This window comes from Microtus oregoni, unplaced genomic scaffold (genome assembly GCF_018167655.1).
Source record: "Microtus oregoni isolate MIOR12 unplaced genomic scaffold, Mior012 000001F_ref0000356, whole genome shotgun sequence".
Taxonomy (NCBI): Eukaryota; Metazoa; Chordata; class Mammalia; order Rodentia; family Cricetidae; genus Microtus; species Microtus oregoni.
In genome coordinates this window covers 48,260,781-48,288,047 of record NW_024543060.1, presented here as the reverse complement: position 1 = coordinate 48,288,047, position 27,267 = coordinate 48,260,781, and the positions used below count along the sequence as shown (strand labels likewise).

The 27,267-nt window shown below is 44.2% G+C and overlaps 1 protein-coding gene across 1 annotated transcript; it reads right to left on the bottom strand.

Annotated features, from left to right (window-relative positions):
- Nucleotides 1-25,402, bottom strand: Gpr180 (G protein-coupled receptor 180). Its single transcript, XM_041671355.1, has 9 exons — nucleotides 25,177-25,402; nucleotides 23,217-23,375; nucleotides 17,633-17,833; nucleotides 11,012-11,192; nucleotides 10,829-10,878; nucleotides 7,605-7,762; nucleotides 4,450-4,641; nucleotides 2,472-2,549; nucleotides 1-1,257 (listed from the first exon to the last, which is right to left on the bottom strand). The coding sequence occupies exons 1-9, from the start codon at nucleotides 25,322-25,324 to the stop codon at nucleotides 1,099-1,101; spliced, it is 1,326 nt and encodes a 441-aa protein (XP_041527289.1). The 5' UTR covers nucleotides 25,325-25,402; the 3' UTR covers nucleotides 1-1,098.
- Between the last annotated feature and the right edge of the window lie 1,865 nt (nucleotides 25,403-27,267).

The following is a 27,267-nucleotide window of genomic DNA, read 5'->3' as shown; positions in this document are numbered from 1 at the left end:
CAGGCAACCACAGCAGAGGACTGACAGACAACCACAGCAATTCTTTAGTTGGGCACTTTTTAGAAAACTACAGACAATCTGGGGACAACAAAACACACACACACACACACACACACACTCAGCTTTATTACAAAGGATTCAAGATGGCACTACTTACAATCCAGTGCCAACATGGATTATAACAAATCCAGTGAGCATTTTGTTTTTCAATTATTCACCGAAAATATAATCCTGATTAAGTATCCTTGGGCAGGAATTCATGGGTAGTTGATTACTGAAACCAATATTTATGTGAAATGCCTCTGTTAATTTAATCTGTGTATACAGCTTAATTATAATTGAGGATTTAATGTAAGAGAAATGAATTACCTCAGGATTAAAATTTTAGTGCTATATAATATACTACTTTTTCCTTCTTTCTTTTTAAATAAAAAAACTGCTTGTTCCTTTACCCAAGTGCTCAGATTTAAAACCTCTGTTCGTACAGCCAATGTAACGTATCTAAGATTTTCCAAAATCCTTTCCTACCATGAAAAAGCCTGAACTAGGGCCAACAACACAAGCAAAAATTGCAGAATAACTTTACCCATGAATAAACAGAAGCTGATTCATTTAACTGTTAACACACTTTCTATTTATTTTCTGGAGTAATTTCACTTCCAATTCCTTTAAATTGCAATATGAAATGCACTTTCTTTAAACCATAAAAAGTAGTTTTAAAATCAGCGTCTCACTCTGACGTCATACCTCGAGTAGTTGGCTCTGCACAAGCGTGATCGTGTGAGTGAAGACTGTTTGAGACCATCAGACCTGAGTGTGAGCACCCGACCACACCCATTCAAGTCCGCTCTTTCAAGCTGGCCTCCTGGGCAAAAGTGCTGCAGTCACCTCGGAACAAGATCCTCTCTCCAGAGTTTATTGTCTGAGTACAGAACATGTGTTACCTCTGAGTCTGGCACTGCTGGAATGCAGCTGTGTAAATAGCATGCTCTGCTATCCCGTTCTGTCTCTCATGGCAAAGGCATGAAGGGACGTCACTGCATCTGGAGCCTTATTGCACTTGTCCACGTCACTTCTTGTTCTAACAAGAATCAAGTATCAGAAATGAGGACGGCTTTTGTGTCCAGATGAAATGGTCAGAGGTAGTGTTACTGAGGAGAGTGAGGAAACCTCCCAGTACAGACTGTGCGACAGGAACAGTCTGTAGAGAATAACCATGGAGACAGACTGGCAAAGGATAACACCTATTGTAACAACCTGAAAAAAAGAAAAGGAACATGAATGTTTCACTGTGTGCAGGAAGAGAAAAGTTACATTTAACTTACCATGCGTCCTCCTCTGCATCCTTCACCTTTGCCACGGGTGTATCTCATGAAGCACCTCCCACAGAAAGCAGGCCACCTTCAGGCCTGGGACTGACCTTTAGTTTACTACTACAGTAGATGGAGAAGTCCCTTGTCTCCCCAGGGTGCACACATTACAAAACTCAGGACTCGGCCATTTTAGTAACAGCAGTACGGCATCCTCCTGCCTCAGCCACAGCTCTGCTGCAGTAAGCCGCACTACTCACATCTGTAAACATCCTCCTGCCTCAGCCACAGCTCTGCTGCAGTAGGCCGCGCTACTTCCATCTGTAAACATCCTCCTGCCTCAGCCACAGCTCTGCTGCAGTAGGCCGCACTACTCACATCTGTAAACATCCTCCTGCCTCAGCCACAGCTCTGCTGCAGTAGGCCGCGCTACTTCCATCTGTAAACATCCTCCTGCCTCAGCCACAGCTCTGCTGCAGTAGGCCGCACTACTCACATCTGTAAACACTAGGCAGAGCTCCTGCTGGAACGCTGATGAGGGCAGGCAGGTAATCTACTCTGTAGTCTGTTACAGCAATGACATTTTCTATTTTGGCTGTTGGCAGTACACAGTGAACAATTTTAATCATCTCTTTTTTAAAAAAGATGCATTACATATCCTCCTAATTTAATTTATAAAACGCGATTCTGAAATAGGCTAACACCCATGACAACTACTTCTATCTAGGCTGGGTGTGGTAGCTTGTGCTTTTAATCCCAACACCCAGAAAGCAGAAACAGCAGGACCAATTCCAGCCTGAGGCCCAGGGCTATATATTCTGATCCTGTTTAAAAGCAAACAAGACCAACAAAAACACGATTTCTACCATTTTGCTTATGAACTAACTTTTAAGTTATTTTTTAATGTTTATTAACTTCTTACTTATGTACTCATCAGTTTTAATATTTTCTTTTGAGTTTAAAGCCTGGTCTAAAAGAGCTAGTTCCAGGACAGGAACCAAAAAAAAAAAAAAAAAAAAAAAAAAAGCTATGGAAAAACTCTGTCTCGAAAATCAAAAAATAAAGAAAGAAAGAAAGAAAGAAAGAAAGAAAGAAACTTCTGAATGGCTAACTAGGCATCTCCTGCTTTAACACATTCTAAAGAGAGATCAAAAACATTACCTTATCTCTTTGGTAGTCATTAAAAATGACAGCAATGCAGGCAAGCACTGGCTGGCATAGGAACCACAGGACACAGCCCTAGAAGAAATCGACAAACCAGTAAGATCTGCTGTCTTTACTTGAAATGCATCAGATTAAAAACAAAACCAACACACATGTCATGGTAGAATACATGCAGTCTTCTCAGGGTTAGGAAACCCCACTGCAGCTGGAGGGTAGCCAGGGCTACAGACTGAGATCAGGAATCAAAAATCAAAGAACAGTTATTAATATTTAGGACCTAGAGTGGAGAGACGGCTCAGCAAATGCTTAACTACTCAGTTAAGAGCACTTGCTGCTCTTGCAGAGGACCCAGGGTTAGTCCCCAGCACCCACACAGCAGCTCACAACTGTCTGTAACTCTAGTTCCAGGGATCTGATATCTGATGTGATATGTGTGTGTGTGTGTGTGTGTGTGTGTGTGTGTACACATATTCAAAAAATAAAAATAAAATCTTAACACTCTCTCTCACGTAGGTCCTGACTGGCCTCAACTGAACTTCAGAGTAAACTTGAGATAAAATGTAGAAATAGATGCATTTTGCTATAACATTAATACTCCTTTCTCTGACCAAATTGGTAACTTTTAGAGTACTTACAACATTACATTTATAGTGTTACATATATATAATATACACTACCAATGCTGTGTTATAGGCAGCAATTAGTCACTGAAAAAGTGAGGCACAAATGTATAATATCTCTGCAAAAAGTCATGAAGCCATGACGTCATATTCACATGTCTATACTCAAATGAATTCCGTAACAATACCCATGACGATTCCCAGTGATTGCTCTGATTGACAGAATGGTACCACAGAGGAGAGGCAACAGGGTGAGCGAAAACAAGAAATTCTACATTATGTTTTCCAAATATTGTTCTCTAGTTTCTCATGAACTGTCACAATGTATCTCTTTTTCAAAATTAAATCTGAAACAAGTTCATAATGCTCGAGGCATTTCAAAGATTGAGGCACAGGAAAGACAGTGCCTAGTACATTACTTCTCTTAGGAAAGAGAGGGAAAGACATGTAAACTCTGGCAGAGAAATGGTGGGAGGTCCTTCTGTCTGCGTGTTGTTTTTATTGGTTAATGAATAAAGAAAATGCTTTGGAACTACAGCAAGGCAGAATTTAGGTGGGGGGAAAGCTAGGCTGAATGCTGGGAGAAAGAGGGGTGGAGTCAGAGAGACAGATAATGGTCAGAAATTTAGCTGGTAAGCCACAGCCACGTGGCAATATACAAATTAATAGAAATAGGTTAAATTAATATGTAAGAGTTGCCAATAAGAAGCTAGAGCTAATAGGCCATGCAGTGATTTATTCAATAGTTTCTGTGTGATTATTTTGGTTCTGAGCAGCTGGACAAACAGGCAGCCTCCTCCAACAAAGAAATGTAGGGCCAGTGGTATGGCTTCTAGGAGAAAGTGATGAGACCTAAGAAGAGAGAGCTCACTCTGTGCTACTCGAAAGCATCTTGATTAGATGGGCACAGAACGAATCCAGTCTGCTCTCTGGTTCTCAGGCACACGGATGCAGAGCATGGACGCAGGAGGATGGGATGGGACAGCCACGCAGTACATGCGCCAGCCTCCAGGCTGCATGCATCCTCCTGTATGGAAGGACAGCTCCTAAGCTTGTTACAGAACACTGGAGCTCCAAGAGGGGTGCCTCAGACAGGGAACAGCTGCTAAAAACACGTTTTTCAATTCCCACAGATGAGAAGAAAACTCACTATTGAAAAGGAAAAACCAAGATGTAGGCCAATGGGCCGTTCAAAGATTACATGGAAAATACTGTTTCGGATTCTGTAAAATGAGATCGTAACCAGGTCATGCATGAGTGAAGATTAGCTGAGCGACAGAAGGCTTAGAGCAGTGCTCTGGACATGGACAGCAGAGGGACTGGACACTCGGAAGCCCTGCCTGCCCCGCGCATACTTTGGCGAATGTGATGTAGAACTCTCTCTTGAGCGTGCTCCTCTCCATTGTGATGATCTGGTAGAGTCCGCAGCCCAGTGACAGTGCCAGGCAAACCCTTAAGATGATGAGCAGGACCCCAGCCAAGCTGTGGTGGGAATGTGAGCTATGGTGACCAGTGTCTTCAAACTGCTCCCAAAGTAGCAAAACGCTCTGTGGATAACAACAACAATTAGAGAAAAATATATATACACCTATCCACAACAAAGCACGTTCTCAAGTCTTGTGAGCATCCTGTATAGTGAGAAAAACCTTCCTGAGGGATGCAAGGTTTGTCAGTCACAAAGGCTGTCAACCACTAGCGCAGTCCTTTCCTGCTCTCAGGATCCCCGGGGTTTCCATCGCCATCAGGAGACGGACAAGGGAAAGAAGGGGAACTTCCTTCTAAACCCACCTCCTTCTACCCCAATTCTCCTATCTCAAGGCTAACTTGCCTGTTTTTTTCAGAGTCTTGATGTGTATTGCTGGCTGGTCCAAAACTCATGAAGAAGACCAAGCTGGCCTCCAACTTCCAGCAATCTCATGTCTCTGCCTCTTGAGATCTGGCAATATGGGCATGCCCAATTTAAGACCACTTTCAGATAGCTCACAACCTTTTCTAACAGAACGTGCCAAGTCCAAATTGTCAAGTGCCACTCTTTCTGGCAATTTCCCTACATAAAGGAAGATGTTTTGTTTATTTACTTAGATTTTATTTTACCATTATTATATATGTGAAGGTCCATGCGTGTGGGTTGGTCTATTGCTGTGCGGTACTGGGGACTGGGCGCAGGTTGTTGCTGTCAGCCTGCACGCACATCTGGTGCTAGCCCGGGCACTGCCACACACCTCACTCTCCTGCTCACCTTCCCTGTCATCTTGTTACTGGGACATAGCTTTCTTTCTGCTGTTCCGTTTATTGCTACCCATGCTCCTCTGTCCCAACTAAACACCAAGCACTTAAATTACTGTAATCTTTTTTACCATCAAATACTTTTTGGGCTTCCTATGGAAGTTCAGCTTTCAAAATGAGACATTAGTCACTTCCAAACACCTTTGGTAAATAAAAGTCAGTATTAAATCCAATTCTTGGGCAGGGCATGGTGGCTCATGCAGTCAATCCCAGCACTAGGACGATCCCTGTGAATTTTAGACCAGCCTGGTCTACATAATGAGGCCTAGCTCTAAACACAAATCCAGTTCCCTGGCCATGATGGGTCATGGACAGTCCCCCGTCCCCGTCCCCCCCCCCCCCACACACACACAGCAACTCCAGTTCCCTGGCTGTGAGGGGTCTTGGGCAGCCTCCTCTCCCATCTGTACACAGCTACTCCAGTTTAACTTACTCCAGTGTAACTTATTTTGTTCTAGCAACAGCATGTTTAACTATGATTGAAGCCTGCGATTTTCAATTGGTACGTTATTTTCCTTGTATCATAGTAATGCAGTCTTTTGTCTTACTCCTACTTTTTGAGGTCAGGGTACTTTAAACAGTTGGAAATTAAATGCGGGCGAATTTTCAATACTCACAGAAACTCCCTCCTGATACTATTCTATATATTTCTCCGTTTTACTATTTTCATTCGTGTCTTCATATTCTTTACTATATTTCTAAATTGCACATGCAGACATGTGTGTGCGCACACGTACATGCACACAGACACACATTCATGTAACCTCCCACATGCTTATGTACCTCCCACGCTTCCCCCACAAACATGCATGCACGTGCAGACACATGTGCATGCACTCACACACACAGATACACACATACTTTTATTCTTCTTCTTCCCTTGCCCTATTCTCTCTTTACACCAAACTATATCTATCTATTTTCTAAACTTGACTTTTACAACAAAGAAGTATGATTATAGAACCACCATTTCCTGTCAGTTTGTTTTCCATATTTGAATTCTGTGTTTACATATTCAAGTGCTAACATGCCGTCAGTCTATTAATAACACACGTATGTACTTATGTACTGATAGACTGCTGGTCACACACGTATGTACTTATGTACTGATTGACTGCTGGTCACACACGTATGTACTTATGTACTGATTGATAGACTGCTGGTCACACACGTATGTACTTATGTACTGATAGACTGCTGGTCACACACGTATGTACTTATTACTGATAGACTGCTGGTCACACACGTATGTACTTATGTACTGATAGACTGCTGGTCACACACGTATGTACTTATGTACTGATAGACTGCTGGTCACACACGAATGTACTTATTACTGATAGACTGCTGGTCACACACGTATGTACTTATTACTGATAGACTGCTGGTCACACACGTATGTACTTATGTACTGATAGAGTGCTGGTCACACACGAATGTACTTATTACTGATAGACTGCTGGTCACACACGTATGTACTTATGTACTGATAGAGTGCTGGTCACACACGAATGTACTTATTACTGATAGACTGCTGGTCACACACGTATGTACTTATTACTGATAGACTGCTGGTCACACACGTATGTACTTATTACTGATAGACTGCTGGTATCACTGGCATTGGTGGCTGGTGCTGCAGAGCACAGTTATATCTAAAACAGGCTTCAGTTCTTTCAATGTCCCGGTCCAGTGCAATGGCAACCTTAATTATCAGTCAGCTACTTGTCTGTGACAATGGATTAAAAATACAAAGACATGATGATTTAAAACCTGGCTTTTAAGAGAGCTGTGATTTGAGAAATGAGAATGTACATGATTTTTTTACAAGTTTGTTTATTTTTAATTTATTTCATGTATATGGGTTTTTTTTTGCCTGCAGAGGTCAGAAAAGGGTGTCTGAGCCTCTGAAAGCGGCTATGAACCATCATGTGGAAGCTGGAAATTGTCCCTGGGTCTCTGGAAGACCAGCCACCCTACTCTTAACTGCTGAGCTACCTCTCCAGCACCAAGAAATGTGAGATTTTTTTTTAATATTTAAGAAAACAGAAAAAGTAAGAAATGCATTTTTAGTAAGCCAGTCCCTGCTGTGTATACATACACTAGCACCCAGGAGATTTTTGAGGGCATTTCATCATTTTGTGAGCATTTCTTAAATTCCCTGTTTCTGTCCTGCAGCGAGACATACATGGTCAGGTGTGCTTTCTGCAGGGCCAGCTCTCACCTGGGTTATGACAATGAACACGGCGATGCCTGTGGACGCAGGGGTAGAGTCCCACTGCAGTGGCCTGCTTTGAGACTTCTTCATCCTGACTATGGTCCACCCCATGCACAGGCTCAGAAGCAGGTACAGCATCTGGATTTGGGAGGCAATGTCAAAAACTGGAGAAAAATGAAAACCAAAATCAATAAAGTTTCAAATTCACAGAATCTGGCACACTTTATATTGAGATGAGAATTCCCCTTTTCAAACCACAAAAACAAGAAAATTCAGTAAGAGATATTAATATATAATAGTTCTAACACACTCAATATTTGGCATAAAATTTATAATTAGTTATAAAAGCAGGGAAGTACTAACGTTTTAAAAAAGTATATACATGGCTATATTCTGCCTATATTCGTCTAACCTTCAAGCTAGTCTGTCTTTAAAGCTTTTATTGCTATGTACAATTCTGACAAGAGACAAAATTTAAATATGATTTCTACAGTGTAGATGATATCAGCATCCTTTCCGAGGTGCTAACGGCGTTTGATGGATAAACTATAAGATGGGAGGATTTTGAAAACTGTAAAGAACAGTATAAGATTCCATAGCATCCCTCACGTCAGAGTCCCACAGACAGATGCAGAGCTTCACGAACTAGTGCCATGTGCCCCCAGGTGGCCAGCACTTGTACTGCAGGGGAAGCTACCTCTTTAAAAGGAATTCTACAAATCGCCTGCACATAGATTCACACCACACAGAAACAAACAAAATCTATAAATGCTTCCGGTTCCACACACACTTATCTTATAAATTAACAGCTGCTTGCTTACAATGAAAGCTATGGCTTTTTATCACCATGTATCTGAAGGGCTTGTGATCACAATGGAGCAATCCGCCCACCCCTACACAGCTAACACAACTGTCATGCTCTGGGAAAGAGACTTCCTGTAGAGACACAGAAGCAGGTGGGGTATAATGTTTATGTTTTTGAGCTACACATCAAAAGTTTATCAACAATACACATTCGATGCATCTTGACAGCTTTCCTCCTGCTCTGCCATCCACACTGAAACAACCGTTTCACAGGCACTGCTGTGACACACTGTCTTCTGGACATGCACAGGCTTCCTTGTCTTCCTGAGTTCCTGGCAGCTCTGGTTACTTACAGGGAGACCTGCACAAGACTGGGCCCACTAACCTGAGAGTGATGAGAGGCCCACAGCGCCCCCAAATTCCTGGTGAAGCACAGTTAACGGCTGGTATGAGTCGGGGGCTTCCTCAGGGTATAGCTGCTTGCAAGCTGTTCATGCTACCACAGCTTACCCGAACCAGTTCACTGGCTTGCCAACCCAGACTTGGGTGTAATTGTTTGGGTCTGTTCTTGGTGTGCTCTCTGCAGAGAACAGATGTTTGTCTCCCCAGGAAAGGTTTATGTAAGTATGCGCATATATGTATGGTAGTGACCGCTACTAATGAGTTGTCGCTACACTTGAAGGACACACCCTGGTCAGGCCAATCACATTTGTCTTTCGTCACAAATGTTTAAGTGTGACGTCAGTGGATTTCATTAACCATTTCGCAAGCACAGTCAGTTAACCAGACAAAGTTGACTGAAGGAATTCCTATATAAGCTCCAAAACAAAACAAACACCTGGACAATCCTTTTCATTTTCCAGCTTACGTCATACACCAGGTTACAAAGATCAATAAAATACCATGACTGGATAGAAGAACCTATGCTCATAGTTGCTGAAAATAACTACCTGTTTTATATACAAATAGATATATTTATAAAGCATTTATAAGTATATATTTGTACAATATAAATGTATACATATTTATGTCTTTATCACGTAAAAGCTCTGCTCTCCTGAATTGAACCAGGGAACTACCCAACTCTTTTGCTGAAAGAATTGCAAACACTTAGCCCCATCAGTTCACTACTGTTCCTACAAGCACTGCACAGAGCATGCTGGTGCACACTGAATCCTAGGACGTGGGAGACAGGGCCAGGACTCTGAGTCTGGGGGCAGCTAGGCTACATTGTAAGCTCAAAGACAGTCACAAAGTGAACCCCACTGTCAAATACCTAGGGACAGAGTTCAGCGATAGAATGTTTGCTTCACAGGCAAAAAGTCTTAGAATTACCAGAACTGAAGGGGAAAGGAAAAGTTGGGTACCCAGTGATTTCACACCCAGAAGACTTGGACTAACACTCAGTGACCCTCAGTTTCGGAAGAGGCTCCTGCTAAGGTCTGTGCTGTGCGCCTTGTCTCTTCAGGTGTCAGCTTCCTCATCTGCCTAAGTCATCTCTACAGTTTCGTCCTGCCATAGGGCCATGACTCCATTAAATATCCAAATATGCTCAAAAGAACAGTAAGGGAGAGGCCAAGGTATAAACAGTGTTCAGAAAGGACAACACCTCATATTCCTGTCCAAGGGGAATTGTACCCATGATTTCACAAGGTAGCAAAGCTCCTGGTTTCTGAATCAAAATAGATGACGAGATCAGAAGAAAAGGAAGAGTCAATTCTATGCCTCCATATCCAAAACCTGTTGCTTAGCAAAGCACTAATTTCTTAGTATAAATGACGGTGCATGACTTGATTTCTCTTAGAAGTATTCTTTAAAATGTCATGAATAAAAAAACTTCTACAATTTCCTAAAATTACTAAGCTTCTCTTATAAATAAAAGAAGAAAGATGTGAAGCCAGCTCAATTATAGGTGTGTACCATGACCTTGCATCAGGAACAGTAAGTTTGTCAAGGAGAAAACAGAATCACCTATGGGATTGGAAACTGGGCTCTTCAGCTCGCTAGTGGAGTGAACTCCACGTGCTCATTGTGCATCTAAGCAATGCGCATCTACTTTTCACTGAGGATAAACTGAGGAAGTACATGTGAATAACAGACGTGAAGAGTTAAGCTAGACACATGACTTACTAGTAAGATCAAAGATCTGAGAGCTAAATCTACAGTCCTGTTCTAGTTCAGCTGAGTTCTGACTAACCGCAAGTAAAAATAATACACACAGCAAAAATAATTATTTCGCCACCACCACCACCATCATCATCTTACAGTGCTGGAGATCAGACCCAGGGCATCCTTCGATGCTGGACAAGTACTCTACTACTTAGCTACCCCGCTAGCTGAAAGTAAAGTTTTTTTGTTCTCTCTCTCTCTAGAAGGAAAGAAGATGGCAAGTTTATCTTTGAAAATGTACTCAGAAGGATTCTCACCTTCTGCCAAACTTCCCATGAGAGGCAGCCCGATTCCATCTTTGGAGTACCTGAGGAATTGAAGAAGAGAGCGTTGAGAGCATTAATCTAAATTACAGATGTGAAAATGTTCATAATCTAAGCAAGCAAAATGCCTTGGACTAATTGGGACTGATTAGCTGTAATGATGAACACAGTGGTTACCTGGAGAAGTGGATGTAATTGGCTAAGGCTGAAGCCGCCTGTAACAGCAGTGCCGTTGTCAGGACCTTGAGGATCACGTGCATGGGCCCTCCTTTCTTAAGAGCCTGCCACAGTGACTGAGCATAAACGCAAGCCGTCACGAAGTACGCCAGGACAAGGAGGAAAAAGAACTCATGCAACCCTGCGAAGAGAAGAGAGGGAGTTTGCTTCAGGAACACAGGGCAGCACTAGACAGCTTTTACATCTTGTCAAGTGACCTCTAGTGCTTGTCCTGAAACCGTAGTCAAAGCACTCACTTCTGTAAGGAAGAAAGACGAAAAGACCAAGCTTTAACTATAAGAAGACAACGTAAAACAAGCTGATTAAAGTCAGTCTGTGGAACAACAGTCGCTCAGGATGGCGACTCACTGAAAAAGCAAACTCTGTTTCATCTGACAATGCCAGTGTTACTTCAGTGCTCACCTAAATACAGTTTATAAGGTCAAAGTGTGCGTCTTTTCTGAGAACTTCAAAACATTTGTTGCCTCCAGTAGCTTAACAGACCTTGACTATGCTTTTCCAAGTGTGGTCCCTGATCCATCAAAATCAACACAGAACTTGTGTCGCAAATTCTTGGGTCCCAATTCTGATCTATCACCCGAAACTGAGGATGAAGCCAGGCAGCCTGGTTTGCAAATCCCTACAGTGACTCTGATAATAACCATGTGAAGCACAGTTTGGGAATGTTCTATTACCTTCGATTTTCTTTGGGGCAAAGCTTTAAGACATCTACGTCCAGAGCCCTCTTCTCTGGCACTTCCGAGGAGGAAACCCTCTGGCAATCAGATCCTGAAGCAGAGCTACGACAACAAACAAATGGCCACCATTCCTGTGAGACCCTCACCCTTATTCTCAAAGGGACGAGAATTTCCTAGCAAAATATTTTAAAAATAGAAACACAGACTAGCAGCGCTCCCCCCCCCCCCACCCCACACACACAAGGTCACTTAACCCAGCCAGCCAGCCACCTGGTGATAAAGAAAACAAGGAGAAAGCTGACTTAGCAGGATGGGGGGGGGGAGCAAAAGTTCTGCACCCGTGCCAAACAGCTTCAAAAAGCCTCTTTGTAGTTACACCTTTAAAAGCTTACCCCACAGAGGAGATACAACTCCTCTCTCTACCTCGCTGCAACGAGGTGTTGGAGACAGGGATTCCGAACTAGTTCATATTATACTAATTAAACCTTGCTTATTACAGTCTGGGCCTCTCTGGTGGTCTCTCTCTGGGGGTCGTAATCTGGGCACAACAATTCCAAGTGGGAAATTAGAAGACTGGGAATTTTGTGGTTTTAAATTTAAGGGATTCATTTACAGAATTCTTTTTCAATCCAAGGGGGACTGGTCCCTAGACTTTCTCAGACATTAAAACCCATGGATCCTCAAGTCTCTTAAATAAAATGCATGGTATTTATGTATAAAAACCAATGCATACCCTGCTATACTTTAAATCACCTCTGGATTATCGTGTGACGTAAGCACTAGATAAAAAGGCGTCATGTCACATTGTTTAGGGGACACTGGAGAGAAGAAAGCTGGCGTGTTTTCAGAATAGACAAATTTTCACATGATACTGCTTATCTGTGGCTGACTGCACACGCAGACGTGGAATCTGCTGACACAGAGGTCAGCTGCGCTGAGTTAAACTACAGTGCTCCCTAAGAGCAGGGCTTTCCCATTCCACCGAATCCGGTGTGCAATACCGGCTGCACACAGAGGTTCTCTGCTGAGTCAGGAAGGACTTGCATTTGTTCCCATTCCAATAAGAAGCCTGAGATTGTGCTAGCTTCCCACTTAGGTTAAACACCAAATAATGATGAAAAAAGAAAGTACTTTTATTATTTTTTTTTTTAAAAAAAATTAGAAAGCTAACCAGGAGATACATCCCAGTAAAACCAGCAAACAAACTGCTTAAACTCCATCACTGTGGGGCCATCAGCAAGGGAGACAGAGGAGCAAGAAGATCTTCTACCACTGGGTGTCTCTCCTGCTCTACACCGATGATAGCCACACAGTCAGTGCTGAGAAGACGGCAGAAGAATCATCAACTGCTAGAAGTGGAACAGTTTTAAAAACTATTTGAACGCTCCATTCATAGAAAGAGACTGCACTTTAGAACAATGGCACCGTAATCCTTAGATTACTAGAGCACCGGAAAAAGGCAGAAAATACAGTTGCACCAACACAATAAAAGCTGGGCCAATAAAATTCCTTACACTAGCCCAGGTATTGATCTTAGTTTTTAGTTTTCCTTCTTTGCCTTAAAGAATTACACGAAGTGTACAAAGCACCCACTAAGCTTTCTTCAGCTGTAACCCTGTGTGAAGCGCCCATCCCAGGCTCAGGAGCTGCTACCCTCTGCAGCAGATCCAGCACGACAAGAAAACCGGGACCATTTACTGAGAAATCAAAATAACTTAAGGACAAAGGCACTTTATTCCGTAGTAAATATAGTTTCCAGAAAAGGATAAGCTTATAAAGAACAAAGAAAAGCATCTGATTGGATGAATATATTAAACTACCTAAACTAAGACACTGACTCTTGTTAACTAAGTCTTCACTACGTGAGTCTCACCTTGTCGCCCACACACCCTTTAAGGACTTACTCCAGGCTAGCACATCAGCTCTAAGACTGTCTTCTCTGCAGCTACCAATTTACTTCTGTTTTGCCTCTAGCACTAGTCACAAGAAAGCAATTTGTGTTGTTCACCCTGGAATTAAAATCTAATTTTAAAACAGGTGGGTAACTAAGTCTTAAAAGTCAGTATACACTAAAGAAAACTCAGACGAGCACACAGCAGACGGTGAACACTTGTAGATAGTGAAACGTGTAGATTATAAAGCAAGCCGTAAAGAAGGCTTCAAGAGACTGAGCAGGGAGACCGGATAGACGGCATCCAGCAGCCTTAGCTTCAAGTGAGCAACTGGAAAGCAAAAGAGGTGAGAGAAGGAGCAGTGGGGGCTCCATCCTGCCCAGCCTGCTTCCTGCCTCCTAGCCCAGCAATTCCACCACGCGTCTCAAAACCAACCAAGATTCCAAAACTATCTGACGATTTCCAACATGCAAACTGTTGGTGCCGACACAGGGAAGATGTGTGAACCTGGTCAGACCAAAGACTTACAAAGGCGCTCGCTCTCTCTCTCCTTTCCTTCCTTCTCTCCATTTTTTTTTTTTTTTTTTTTTTTTTTTTTAGGTTTTTTTTGAGAAAGGGTTTCTTCTGTATCCCTGGCTGCCCTGGAACTAGTTTGGTAGACCAGGCTGGTCTTAAACTCAGAGATCCGCCTGTCTCTGCCTTCAGAGTCCTGGGATTAAAGGGGTGCACCACCACCTGACCTTTTTCTTAAAATACCTAGTATCTTAAAAAAAAAAAAAAAAATACCTAGTATCTTTACTAGCTACATCACATGCGTTAAGACCCATAGCTGCAACATTTTACTAGAGTTAAGTGGTGGTCCACTTATCTTTAGAACATGTAGGGGCAAAGGGAAAACAGAAAGGTATAAATATGTCTGCTGAAATCTAGAAAATATTACAAATACTATGTTATTTCAATAAAAACTAGCTGTCTGCTTTAGGCAATATGCTCTCAAGAGTCTAGGTACTTCAAACAAGAGCAGAAAATACAGTTTATTATCTTTTAACTTTTTACATTTGTTTTGAGAATTTCATGAATAATATATGTATATCATTTCCACTCCCTTCCTCCTCTAACTCCTCCCACCTGCCCCTCTCAAATTGATGATTAATCTTTTAAAGGAGTGATTTCAGTATTCCTACCTGAAAAGTCCTATATTCCTACTTACTAGTTTATTAACTGACATCAGATTTGCCTCCGTTGGTTTTGTAAAATTAGATTTACTGCAAATCAGGGATTAATCAAAGTCTAGAATGCATTAGCTGGCCTGAAAGGAAAAAAGCAGGCTATAAAGTTTAGGGAGAATAGCACGCAGTATTAATTCTTGTCGTTTATAGCAGGTTACTTACCTTCAACCCTTTAGCTAGGGTCAATTCTCAGGAAAAAACAGAAAATCAAATTTTCTTCCGCCGAGGATATAATTAGACAAATGAACAGGTTTCTCAAAGAACTGGAGACTGTTCCCTGGAAACAAATTCTATCCTGAGTCTACACAAGAGGAAGGACCCTCAGGAGCTCTGCCATGAAGCTGACACACCTTCCACAGGATGTGGGACACAGATCTCTGCAACAGTGGTTCGCACAAGAGAAACAACTTCAGAGCTGATTCAACGCCTGCCCCACCACCCAAAACAAGTCTGAGTCATGGGAGAAGTGAATTTATTTTTTATTTTATTTTTTGCTTTATTAGAGACTGGGTCTTACTACAATAGCTCTGGTTGCCCAGGAACTCACTCTGTAGGCCAGGCGTGCCTTGAACTTAGAGAGATGTGCCTGCCTTTGCCTCTCAATATTTTATTGTTTGAACACATAAACTAACAACAAAAAGGCTTCTCTAGGTGTATATATCTTCAGATGTACAGCGATGGGTTAAGAAGCACCAACTTTAACTTCAGTATAGACCTCCTCACAAGAGCTTTTGTGCATTTTAGTCAAGAAAATAATAAACCGTTCAGAAAGTAAGCCAACCACAGACTGGATTTCAATAAATTAAGTTGTCAAAAGAATCCAAGGAGCCGGGCGGTGGTGGCGCACGCCTTTAATCCCAGCACTCGGGAGGCAGAGGCAGGTGGATCTCTGTGAGTTCGAGGCCAGCCTGGTCTACAAGAGCTAGTTCCAGGACAGGAACCAAAAGCTACGGAGAAACCCTGTCTCGAAAAATCAAAAAAAAAAAAAAAAAAGAATCCAAGGCACCTCTGGGTTCTTCCGACTGTTAAATAAACAGTCTTGCTGGCTGGCTCTGCGCAGATCTCATAACTGATCACATGCTGTTAGGGCATGACCTGGGTAACTTGCCCATTTTAGAACAAGCTTTTGGATACTCAATCAGTCACGAAGACAGACAAAGGGGGCCAGCAAGCCTAGGACTGGCAAATGGATTAGAGTTATTTGTGTAAATTCTAAAGAAAAGCTAGCAGTAACCCCGGGTGCCAGAAAACCATCAGAGGTGTGGGCAAGTTCAGGGAAAGTCGGGGCAAGAATGACTCACTGGCGTTTAGAGGCCCAGCACAGCAGATGGGATTGCTTTATGCTGTGGGGTTGAAGTTCAGACACCAAATTAGGGGCAAGAAGCCAGGACAAGGAAAACAAGGTCTATCAGAGAGCTGCAGGTCTGGTATCTGCGGATAGGCAGCAGGGAGAGGGGCCTGTGGCCTCGCAGGGTGTTACTTCCTCATAAGCCCGGAGCAGTCCTAAAATAACTGTCAGGGAAATAATGGAGGCTTGGGTCCCCAAACCACACGAGGGCCATTAGTCCAGACACCTGCCCAATGCTATCCATGGACTTGGATTTCACTGATGCCATCTTACAGCACTGAGAACAGCCACTGGCATTGCTGGCAAGGATTAGACACGGCAGTCTGACTACCAGTCACGTCTACAGCCTACGGTGTCATCAGCCAAAGGCCTGAGTTAATCTGTCCTCACAAATTTTTCCTTTACAGAGTGCTGTTTGAAGGCATCAGTCTAAAACAGCTGGCGCCCCTCTGTCACTCTGACACTTGACTGTTCTTCCTCCACACTCCATGTGACCCCCTATTACACGCTTAGATTTGTTTTCCTGATGTTGGCAAAGTTACACAGTGAACTTAATCAATCATGTCTAATGTGGCCTTACTCTTGTTCAACTGCTTTATGGCAAACAAGGTCCAACAGCAGTTTCTTTATTGACTTGTGAAGGAGCGAACCCTAAACCTTTTCCTTCATGGATGGATTACATAGATGCTTACTCCAGCATGTTAACTGACAAATCGGTCATGTAAGAGCACATTTATCATGTTCATGCCAATCATCTCTATGTGGCCAGAATCTCACTTCAGTAGGGTAACGCACAGTGACCTAAAATCTTAATGAAGACTTGTATTGAATAAATCTGATTCCAGAAAACACCACAGACTTGACATTATAATGTAAGAACCCAGAGAAGTAAGGTCTGAGCCTGTTCAAACCTAATGGAAGGGAGATTTCTACAAAGTAGTTTAGTTTATAACTCCATGTGGATTGTGGAGTTTATTAACATTTCTTATAAAAACAATGCCAAACCTAAAAATGAAATTTAAAATGTATAAAGAAAACTAGAAATGATACAATTCTATTATCTGTATATACAGCTACCTGTTAATATTTTATAACTTGTTTTATTTTCTGTCTTTAAAATACTAAAGCCAAGCTATATAAAATTCAGCACTCTGCTTTTTAAACTTTGGCTGCTTTTTGTTTTTAATACTCTACGACAGTAAAATGAAGACATGCGTGCACAACCTCTCGTGTATTTAGTGTATATTTGTAAAATGAAGACACGCATGCACAACCTCTCATGTATTTAGGATGTATTTGTAAAATGAAGACACGCATGCACAAACCTCTCCGTGTATTTAGAATGGATTTGTAAAATGAAGACACGCGTGCACAACCTCTCATGTATTTAGGATATATTCAAACACACATCTTACCAGATTCTCTAGCGCTGAAATGATCGAATGGATTTCCTTCGGCATCGGGGTTTAGTAACACCATTTCAAACGGGATGTCCTGCACCTGGGGACTCTCCACGTCATCTCTGCAGGTGTACTTGTCTGCATAAAACACATGCCACGTCTGGGGAGCCGGGAGCTGGGACACCGTCAGGTTATGCTCTGTCTGGTTCATGGCCACTTAGAGAGAAAGAAAACGGTACCTTTCAAAGCAATGCTTTCAATGTTTTAGTAACAGAATTAATTTGAGTTTAAAATCTGTTTTTTGGGGTTTTTTTTGCCTCAAAAATTCAAGCCCTGGTGTAATATTAGAATAAAGCATACGGACTATAAGGCATACTAAAATGATCAATTTAAGCAATGAAATCACTATGAAAGTATCAATAACATACCACAAAAGAGAAATAGTTTCACTGAAACTGAATTTTTAATAAATACTTACAAAGTTGTCAGTGGGTTAGTAACATTTAAGAGTTATATTATGCAGTGAAATACAAACTAAACAATCCTTTTAACTACGTTGTCACAGCACGCAGCAGCCAGAGCCACAGCTGTGGAAGTAACTCCCTTAGTTTAAATGTAAAATGGAAGCTTTACCTAGGGAAAAGCCTCATGTCCAAAAACGATCCTGCTAACAAGGTTTCTTCTAGCTGGTCTTTCTCTTCACAAGGTGTTAGTAGTGAGAGACACAGCAACACTGGACCAGAGGTGCGCACCGGAGTCAGACACAGCAGGACAAACCCGCCAACACTGGGCCAGAGGTGCGCACCGGAGTCAGATACAGCAGGACAAACCCGCGAACACTGGGCACAGAGGTGCGCACCGGAGTCAGACACAGCAGGACAAACCCGCCAACACTGGGCCAGAGGTGCGCACCGGAGTCAGACACAGCAGGACAAGCCCGCCAACACTGGGCCAGAGGTGCGCACCGGAGTCAGACACAGCAGGACAAACCCGCGAACACTGGGTACAGAGGTGCGCACCGGAGTCAGACACAGCAGGACAAACCCGCGAACACTGGGCACAGAGGTGCGCACCGGAGTCAGACACAGCAGGACAAACCCGCGAACACTGGGTACAGAGGTGCGCACCGGAGTCAGACACAGCAGGACAAACCCGTCAACACTGGGTACAGAGGTGCGCACCGGAGTCAGACACAGCAGGACAAACCCGCGAACACTGGGTACAGAGGTGCGCACCAGAGTCAGACACAGCAAGACAAACCCGCGAACACTGGGCACAGAGGTGCGCACCAGAACCTGGCCTCGGTGTTGAGCAGGACAGTTCTATGCCAACTTCATACAGTTATCTCAAAGGAGGGAACCTCAGTTGAGAAAATACCTCCATAAGATCTGGCTGTAAGAAAGTTTCCTAGTGATTGGTGGGGGAGGGCCCAGCCTCTGGTGTGTGGTACGATCCTTGGGTTGGTGGTCCGGAGTTCCATAAGAAAGCAGGCTGAGGAAGCCATGAGGAGCAGTCCAGGAAGCTGCACTCCTCCATGGTCTCTGCATCAGCTCCACGCTCCAGGCTCCCGCCCTGTCTGAGCTCCTGACCTGACTTCCTCAGGGATGAACTGTGATGTGGAAACACCAGCACTAAGACAAACTGAGACAAGTATGCCACCTGAATTCTTGTGTGTACAAGATAAAGGTAAGACCCACAGTAGATAACAGATGCGAAGACCAACTTCTGTGCACCTTCTAGAACGGTATTTGTCACGTATGTAGGACTAACTACATGTCAACCCTGCCAGCCCCGCTCCAGCTTTGATGAGACCTGTCTCCTCAGCTAGGAGGAAATTGACAGCTGGGAACCTGAATCCTTCTCAGCTACACACACACACACACACACACACACACACACACACTAATTCCAGTGTTTGGGAGGCAGAGATAGGTGGAGCTCTAAGCTCGAGGCCAGCCTAGTCTACAGAGTGAGTTGCAGGAAACCCTGTCTTGAGAGAATCTTGAAAAATCGTGGCTAAGAGTTTGGTCTGTGTTAACTACTCAAAGGCGCTTCGTAAGACTTCACCATGACATCAACACATGGCTCAAATGTGGGCTTGTCTTTACAAAACAGGGGCTGCTATCTTAGCATCTAGACTGTCTCACGATGACATGACACAGAACTGTGACGCTGTCGTCCCACTGTAAGACGGCTTCTTTTTTAAATTGTACAGACTGGGTTTGGTTGCTGTCTCACTGTCTTCTGGCAGCACGTCTCTTGGCAATGCTGTTATTGTGTCTGAGACAAAAGACTGCCACATAGCAGGCGTGTTCCATGAGAGTGTAATTAGTATCTCACATATTAACAAATGTGAATCACTGAAGAAGTGTTGAACGGCTGGCTAATTGTCCAATCACTATAAAAAGAAATGAATACCGCTAACCAGAATGCATAGTGAAGCACCAATGCCTAAAATGGTTTCTACAGAATACCAAACACACGAAAGGGATCATGTGTGTGAGCTATATATATAAGATAGCAAATTATTCTCTATGTAATATTGTATTATTCTGACAACAAACTATTTGGCATATGTTAGTTTTTAAGAGAAATTTATACTAATTTTTAGTGTCTTTAAATGTCTTGTGTGCTTGCTTTTAAATAAAGCGGACAATAGTTTCTAGTATATAAAAATGCCTGGACTGGAGGCATAACTTAGTGGCAGTTCACTTAACCTTGCACCAATACCCAATAGCTCTACAACACACACCACACACACACATACACATACACACACACACACACACACACACACACACACGGAAAGTCTTTCCCGCTGGGGATGGAGCCATAGCTCAGTGGTTAAGAACACTGCTGCTCCTGCAGAGGCCCGGGGCTCAGTTCCCGGCATCCACCACATAGTGCTCACAGCCACCCTTAGCTCAGTTCCAGGTGCCTATTAGCAGCACTCAGCACAGAGAGTTCAGATGGATCTCATTTTCAGTGTGGACCAGAAGTAAGGCTTTACATAAAGGCATGGCAAAAATAACAAGCTTATTACGGTTGTTATTCTGTAAAAATCACATTACTGCTCTGCACATGTACTCGTTCCATGGATTATTACGTATGTGGCCCTATTACAGTGTCATGAAATAATGAATGTACTTTTCTCACTAAGGCTCCTCAGAATCACTACACTGTAAATATGACCATTAGTAATTTAAACAATTAAACAGATTTTAAGGCTAGGATTTTGTTAAAAAGAAAAATGATGAAATTACTAAAACATACACACACACACACACACACCAGCTGGTTTGTCGACTCAACACAAGTCATCATCTTGAAAAAGGGAGCGAACCTAGGTTCAGAAATTACCTCCAACAGATAGGCCTGTGTGCAAGGCTGTGGGCACTTTCTTAAGTGATGGTTGAGCAGAGAGGGCCCAGCCCCCGTGTGCAAGTCTGTAGGCACTTTCTTAAAAGATGGCTGAGCAGAAAGGGCCCAGCCCCTGTGTGCAAGTCTGTGGGCACTTTCTTAAGTGATGGCTGAGCAGAGAGGGCCCAGCCCCTGTGTGCAAGTCTGTGGGCACTTTCTTAAGTGATGGCTGAGGAGAGAGGGCCCAGCCCCCGTGGGTGGTGAGCTCCATGAGCAGGTGCTGGGTGGCATCACATAAGAAAGCAAACTGACACTGGGGGTGGGGGGCGCAGGCCTTTAATCCCAGCACTGGGGAGGCAGAGACAGGAGGACTCTGTGACTTCAAGGCCAGCCTGGTCTACAAGAGCTAGTTCCAGGACAGCTAGGACTGTTACACAGAGAAAACCTGTCCCGAAAAAAATAAAAAATAAAAAAAGAAAGAGAGAGAGAGAGAGAGAGAGGAAGCAAACTGAGGAAACCACGGGGAGCCAGCCAGCAAGCAGCACTCCTCCAGGGTACAGCTTCAGCTCCTGCCCTGCTTCAAGTCTGCCTTGCCTTCTCCTGAAGACTGACTGTTATCTGTAAGCTGAAGTAAACCCTTTCCTCCCCAAGGAACGTCTGGTCACAGAGCTAATTATAACAGAGAAGCAAATTAGGACACAACATTTTATACAAAATACATAGGTTAAAAAAATATATAAAACTATGTAATACATATGAGCATATATTCTTTAGTACTTTATTTTATGCCTCCAAGCTTAACAAAATCATATCCATTTCCTCTAAAACTGCTATTTTCTGTTATCTTTCTTTTGTTTTAACTGGTGTGTGTATGGAATGTGTTTGGTGAACTCACATGCCATAAAATTCCCTGACACGACACTTGCGGGGTGTCATGGGCTGCCAGATGTGGGTGCTGGGACTGAGCTCAGGCCCTCTGCAAAAGCAGCTAGTGCTCTTAACCACTGAGCCATCTCTCCAGCCCCTCCTGCTAGCTTTCATTTCATAATCCCCAAAATATTCCTGTCTTAGAGAACAGAGAAGGAAATTAGATGCATGACTACAACAAAGACAGCAGATTCCATAGGACTCCAGTGGTGTATCTTCCTCCATGCTAAAAGGAGAATTCCAAGCCAGGAGGTGGTGGTGCTCACCTTTAATCCCAGCAGAAGCAGGTGGATCTCTGAGTTTGAGGCCCGCCTGCTCTACCGAGTGAGTTCAAGGACAGCTTGGGCTATACAGAGAAACCCTGATCGAAAACTCCCCAAAAGGTAGTAATTGCAGTTGTAGCATTTCAGAGTGAGCAGGTGATGTGGGAGGTCCGTCTATACATGTGTTGCTTTTATTGGTGGATGAATAAAGCTATTTCGGCTAATGGGTTAGCAGAGTAAAGCCAGGTGGGAAATCCAAACAGAGATATAGAGAGAGTAGGCAGAGCTGGAGAGATGCCATGCAGCTGCCCAAGAAGCAAGATGTGAGGTAACAGGCCAAGAGCCTCATGGTAAATATAAACTATAGAAAGGGGTTGATTTGTAGTTGGAGCTAGCCAGTAAAAGGTCTAAGACGTTGGTCAAACAATTATAACTGGTACTGAGTGACTGTGACCCTGTGGGTGGAGAGAAGCCAGTCCAGAGACCAGACAGAGGAAGTCTCCATTTACGGAGGGCCTAAGCACAGTCCACTCTGCTTGCTTTATTCACAGGTATCCCCAAGTCACTCACAGTGATTTCCAGTTGTGGGTTTGCACTCTGGCGATGGAGGAAATGGTGCTTCCATAAATGGATGTAAGACATAGTACAGTATGGACCATGTGGTGTAAGAAAACCAAGTGACAGTTCTAAAACCCAAGGCTGTAAACAACTGACAAGTTTACAGTGTGAAACAAGGACAAGTCTCTGTAGCGCCAGACCAAACACCAACTGGCAAACTACCCCTCTTGGTAGCCAAGCATGAGGTGCTGGGCCTTCTCCTCTCCCGCTAGCCAAACTCAAGGCTCTGAACCTGCTCCTCTCCCACCAGCCAAACTCAAGGCTCTGAACCTGCTCCTCTCCTGCTAACCAAAATATCATCAGTTATTTGTATGTTGTTACAAATTTATAGACATCTTAGTAAAGACAGACATGCACTACATTGTACTACACGACCACAGGAAAGGGGAGAAAATACATCTAATGGCCAAAGACAAAGGCCCAGTACTCACCTGTCACCTGGGCCCGGGTGAGCCTCTCACTACAGCTGTACCCAGGGCTGCTCTCCTGCAGCTTTAGCCACTCCTGGCCTTGGAACAGGTAGAGTTTAGCTTCTTTCCCAACGGCCACCGCTATGTTGTTGATTCTGACACACAGAAGAGCATGGTCACCTTGGCATGAAAACAAAAATTATCAACTAGTTCAGTCATGTAAAGAATTAAAGCAGTATTTTATTGAGTATTTTTGCATCCGTGTTCGTGAGTAAGAGTGGTCTCTTCCCTGGTTGAGTCTCTGTGTGGTTTTGGTATCAGGGTAACTGTAGCTTTGTAAAAAGATTTTGGCAATGCTCCTTCTGTTTCTATCATGTGTAACACTTTAAGGAGTGTAGGTATTAGCTCTTCTTGAAATATCAAAAGTAGTTGCCTGTAGGGGGATGGAAGGTTGGTAAAGAGGTGAAGCCGTGGACGTTTCAACATTGCACAGTTTCCTAGTCTTAAGTTCTTTGGTCACTGAGTTATTGGTTAAACCTTTTCAATACGTTAAAACGTGTACATGACGAATAAGCCTCTTCCGTGAGTACACGGCATCAGGTTTTACCAAGTGACTCGAGAGCTCCACTAGCACTTTAGATTGTGGGAGTTCTGTCTCAGCGTAAGCTGCAGTTCTGTCTCGGCACAGCTTTACCCAGTTACACTGCAACCGACCAAAACGTGGCAAGAGCTACGCATAAGAGAATCAAATGTGCATAGTATGTAAGAGACCAACTGTGCACAGGTTATCCCTTCCCCGATCTGTCAGGAGACCCCTGCAACAGCATGTAACACTATCCTGGGACCCCTTCCCAAATGACACCCGGGGTGTTGGATAACCTAGATTTCATGTGTCCCTCCGTGTTCACAAGGTAATGGCGATCAGGGTTATGGGTATCTCTGTGGGGCACGAGCTCCCACAGTTCCGTGATGACCAGCACTGGCAGTTCTCAGAGGACTGCCACCAGGAGGTAAGGGACTAAGACTATGACAGAAACACAGCGAAGCTGCTTATTCAGGGGTCTCTTCTTCCTTCACCCAGGAAGGAAATTCAGATTGTGAAAAATTGGTATTTTTTTAAGTCATATATTATAAAATCTTCAATTTTTGTGTTTTTAAAGCATCCTTTTTCACCATTAATTCTGCACATTTCCAGGACCTGACAACCCTTCCCACGCCAATGTAGCTTCTCCTTTCTATACCATTGTCTTCTTCTCAGACTCCCTAAGCAGGTACACAGACAGCCACAGCTGCAGCTCGATCAAAGAGATGAGCTTCATTAAGGGAATTACTCACTTCAAATGCAGTAGTCTCAAAGTGCCAAGAAAACACTAAAACTAAGAGAGCAAATAAATTGGAGCAAAACTAATAGGACGAATCGCAAATTCATCAAATGAAAGCGTTATTGCTTTTCCTGGGGGATATCAGGAAGTAAGAATAAAATGCAGCCCTTTCAGACAGGCTAGAGAGTATCAATCACGAAACTTTCTCGACACTTAAACACATTTCCACCAACTGAACTCTAGGCACAGGGTAAATCTATTGCACGGTAGCACGGTAACCAAACAGGGGAGGCAATGAAAGATCCCAAATCCGCTCCAAGTACGTTTCCTGCAACCGGTGTTACAAACAACCGGAAAGCTCGGGCCCTGCGCTGACATTCACTCGCCACCACAGGGCCCAAATGCACACAGTGAGGCCAAGTGCGGAGCAGGGGCACAGCTCTGGGAAGATGCATCAGGAAGTTTGCACCGGGGAGCGTCGGGGAAATGGAAACCGTTCTCAGGTGCATTGGGCTGCGGCCTGGTGGAGGCGCCCGGTCGCGGCGATCCAGGGGAGGCCGGGACGACGTGGCGGGAGGGAGGCGCCGCGGCCGCCGCCTACCGACCCCGGGCCTGCGGGAGACCGCGCGCCTCCAGCCCACGGCCCGCCCCGGACCTACCGTGGAACTCGAACTGGCCGATGCTCTGGCCCTGGGCGTCCCGGGCCGCGGCGCTGCTGAAGCTGCCCCGCAGGGTCTTGGCCTGGCCGCCCTGCGGCCACCAGCAGCTGCACGTAAAGGCTAGCGCCAGCAGCCGCAGACCGCCCATGCCCGCAGCCCGCTCGCTCGCGCGCCTGGCAACCGCCTGGGGCCTGCAACCCAGGTCGGCGGCGGAGAGCGGGGCGGGGCCGAGGGGCGGGAGTCCGTGAGTGACAGCCAATGAGGCACGGGTTCGCCGCCACGAGCCGGAGACGGTAGCCAATCGTCGGCCGTGATGGGCGGGACGTGCTGGTCGGCCGGTCCCAGCACTCCCCGGCGGTGCCGCTACTTCGCGCCTGTTTTAAATGGAGCCTCTGGGATGCTGTTTGGGGACGACACTGCAAACGAGCACCCTAGCAGCTCTTGCGCGCCAGGCCACTGCGCATTTGAGCGCTTGTCATCAACGTCTGAGGCTTTCCAGGAAGGAATGCACTGCTGCTGCCGGGAAAACGCGCTCCAAGTTAGAAAATGTTCTTTTGCTTTTCCTCTCCCGCGCCTAAGCCCACTTTAATGCTGCAAGCACACGTCACAGGTCCATACTGAAAAGACTAATTTCTCTCGCCACTAAGCCGATTTTTCCTTCCATGAATTCTGGGTTCCATCCTGATGGAATTATATCATCACCCACCAGGCCGGACAGCTGAGAATTAAAGATCACGTTCATTACGCTCTTTTCTTCTGGGGATGGTATGAAACCGCAGCCACTACACTATCCAGCCGTCAGTTAACTGGCTTATGGCAACTGACCTCCTCCCCATGTTAATTCTTAGCCACACTCCACCTCTGACTTTAAAGTTATAGAATGCTAGAAGCAGAACAAAACCAAACCACCCTTCCCAGCAGCATCATTTCAAAGGGTATTCATCGCTTTTAGCCCACAACCCGCGCTCTTTAGAATATGGGTTCAAATACTTAAATGTCCCTCTCTCAGTTAATACCCATCCTTGCCGCTATCCGGTCCCACAAACACTCTGAGGCTCTGTGTTGATGAGGTTTGCAAATTCCTTTGGCTGTTACTTCTTAGTTGACAGCTCCTCCTTAGCTTCGCTTTGTTTCTTTATGCCCAACATACCTGAAGAAGCCAGGCCGGCAGTGATGGCACACACCCTTAATCCCAGCACTTTGGACACAGAGGCACGCGGATTTCTGTGAGTTCAAGGCCAGTCTGGTCTACAAGAGCTAGTTCCAGGACAGGGTCCAAAGCTACAGAGAAACCCTGTCCCGAGTCCCCCCTCCCCCCAAAATAAAGAATACCTTACTCCCCTGTCAGGTCACTTACTACACAGTACTGCAAATGACTTCTGGTTCTTCTGAATTTCTCACTCTATTGTAAAGCTGCAGAAGGTCAGTGAGCATCTTAATGAAAGCAAAAGTAGGAACCAAAATTATTTCATGAATAAGTGTGCAAATTATTTCCATTCAGCAAGATATTTTTATAGCATGCTCACAACATACCTTACCATTTAAATAACTCTCTTATCAGCATTTCCAGCACTCCTGGCTTCCCAGGAGAATATGGGTATTGATATTTTGAGACTTTAAAACATTATCCTAGTTCTTTTTAAATATGAGTAATTTTCATGCACCTTAGAAAAACATTCATAGTCAAGGGTACAGAGCAACATTTTAAGTTCTGACTTCATAATTCCTTGCCAATACCCAACTCCGAAAGGTAGCCTTTGTTAATAGTCTCAGGTGGATCTTTTCAGATAAGCCTCTACAAATACATGTGCTATTAAACTAAATTTGGCCGGGCGGTGGTGGCGCGCGCCTTTAATCTCAGCACTCGGGAGGCAGAGGCAGGCGGATGTCTGTGAGTTCGAGGCCAGCCTGGTCTACAAGAGCTAGTTCCAGGACAGGCACCAAAAACTACAGAGAAACCCTGTCTCGAAAAACCAAAAAAACAAAAACAAAAAAAAAAACACAAAACAAAACTAAATTTGCCTAAAGACTGGCCCCCAGTATTTTGAATTCCTGCCAAGGAACTGCAACTTAGCTCAGTAACTTCAGCTA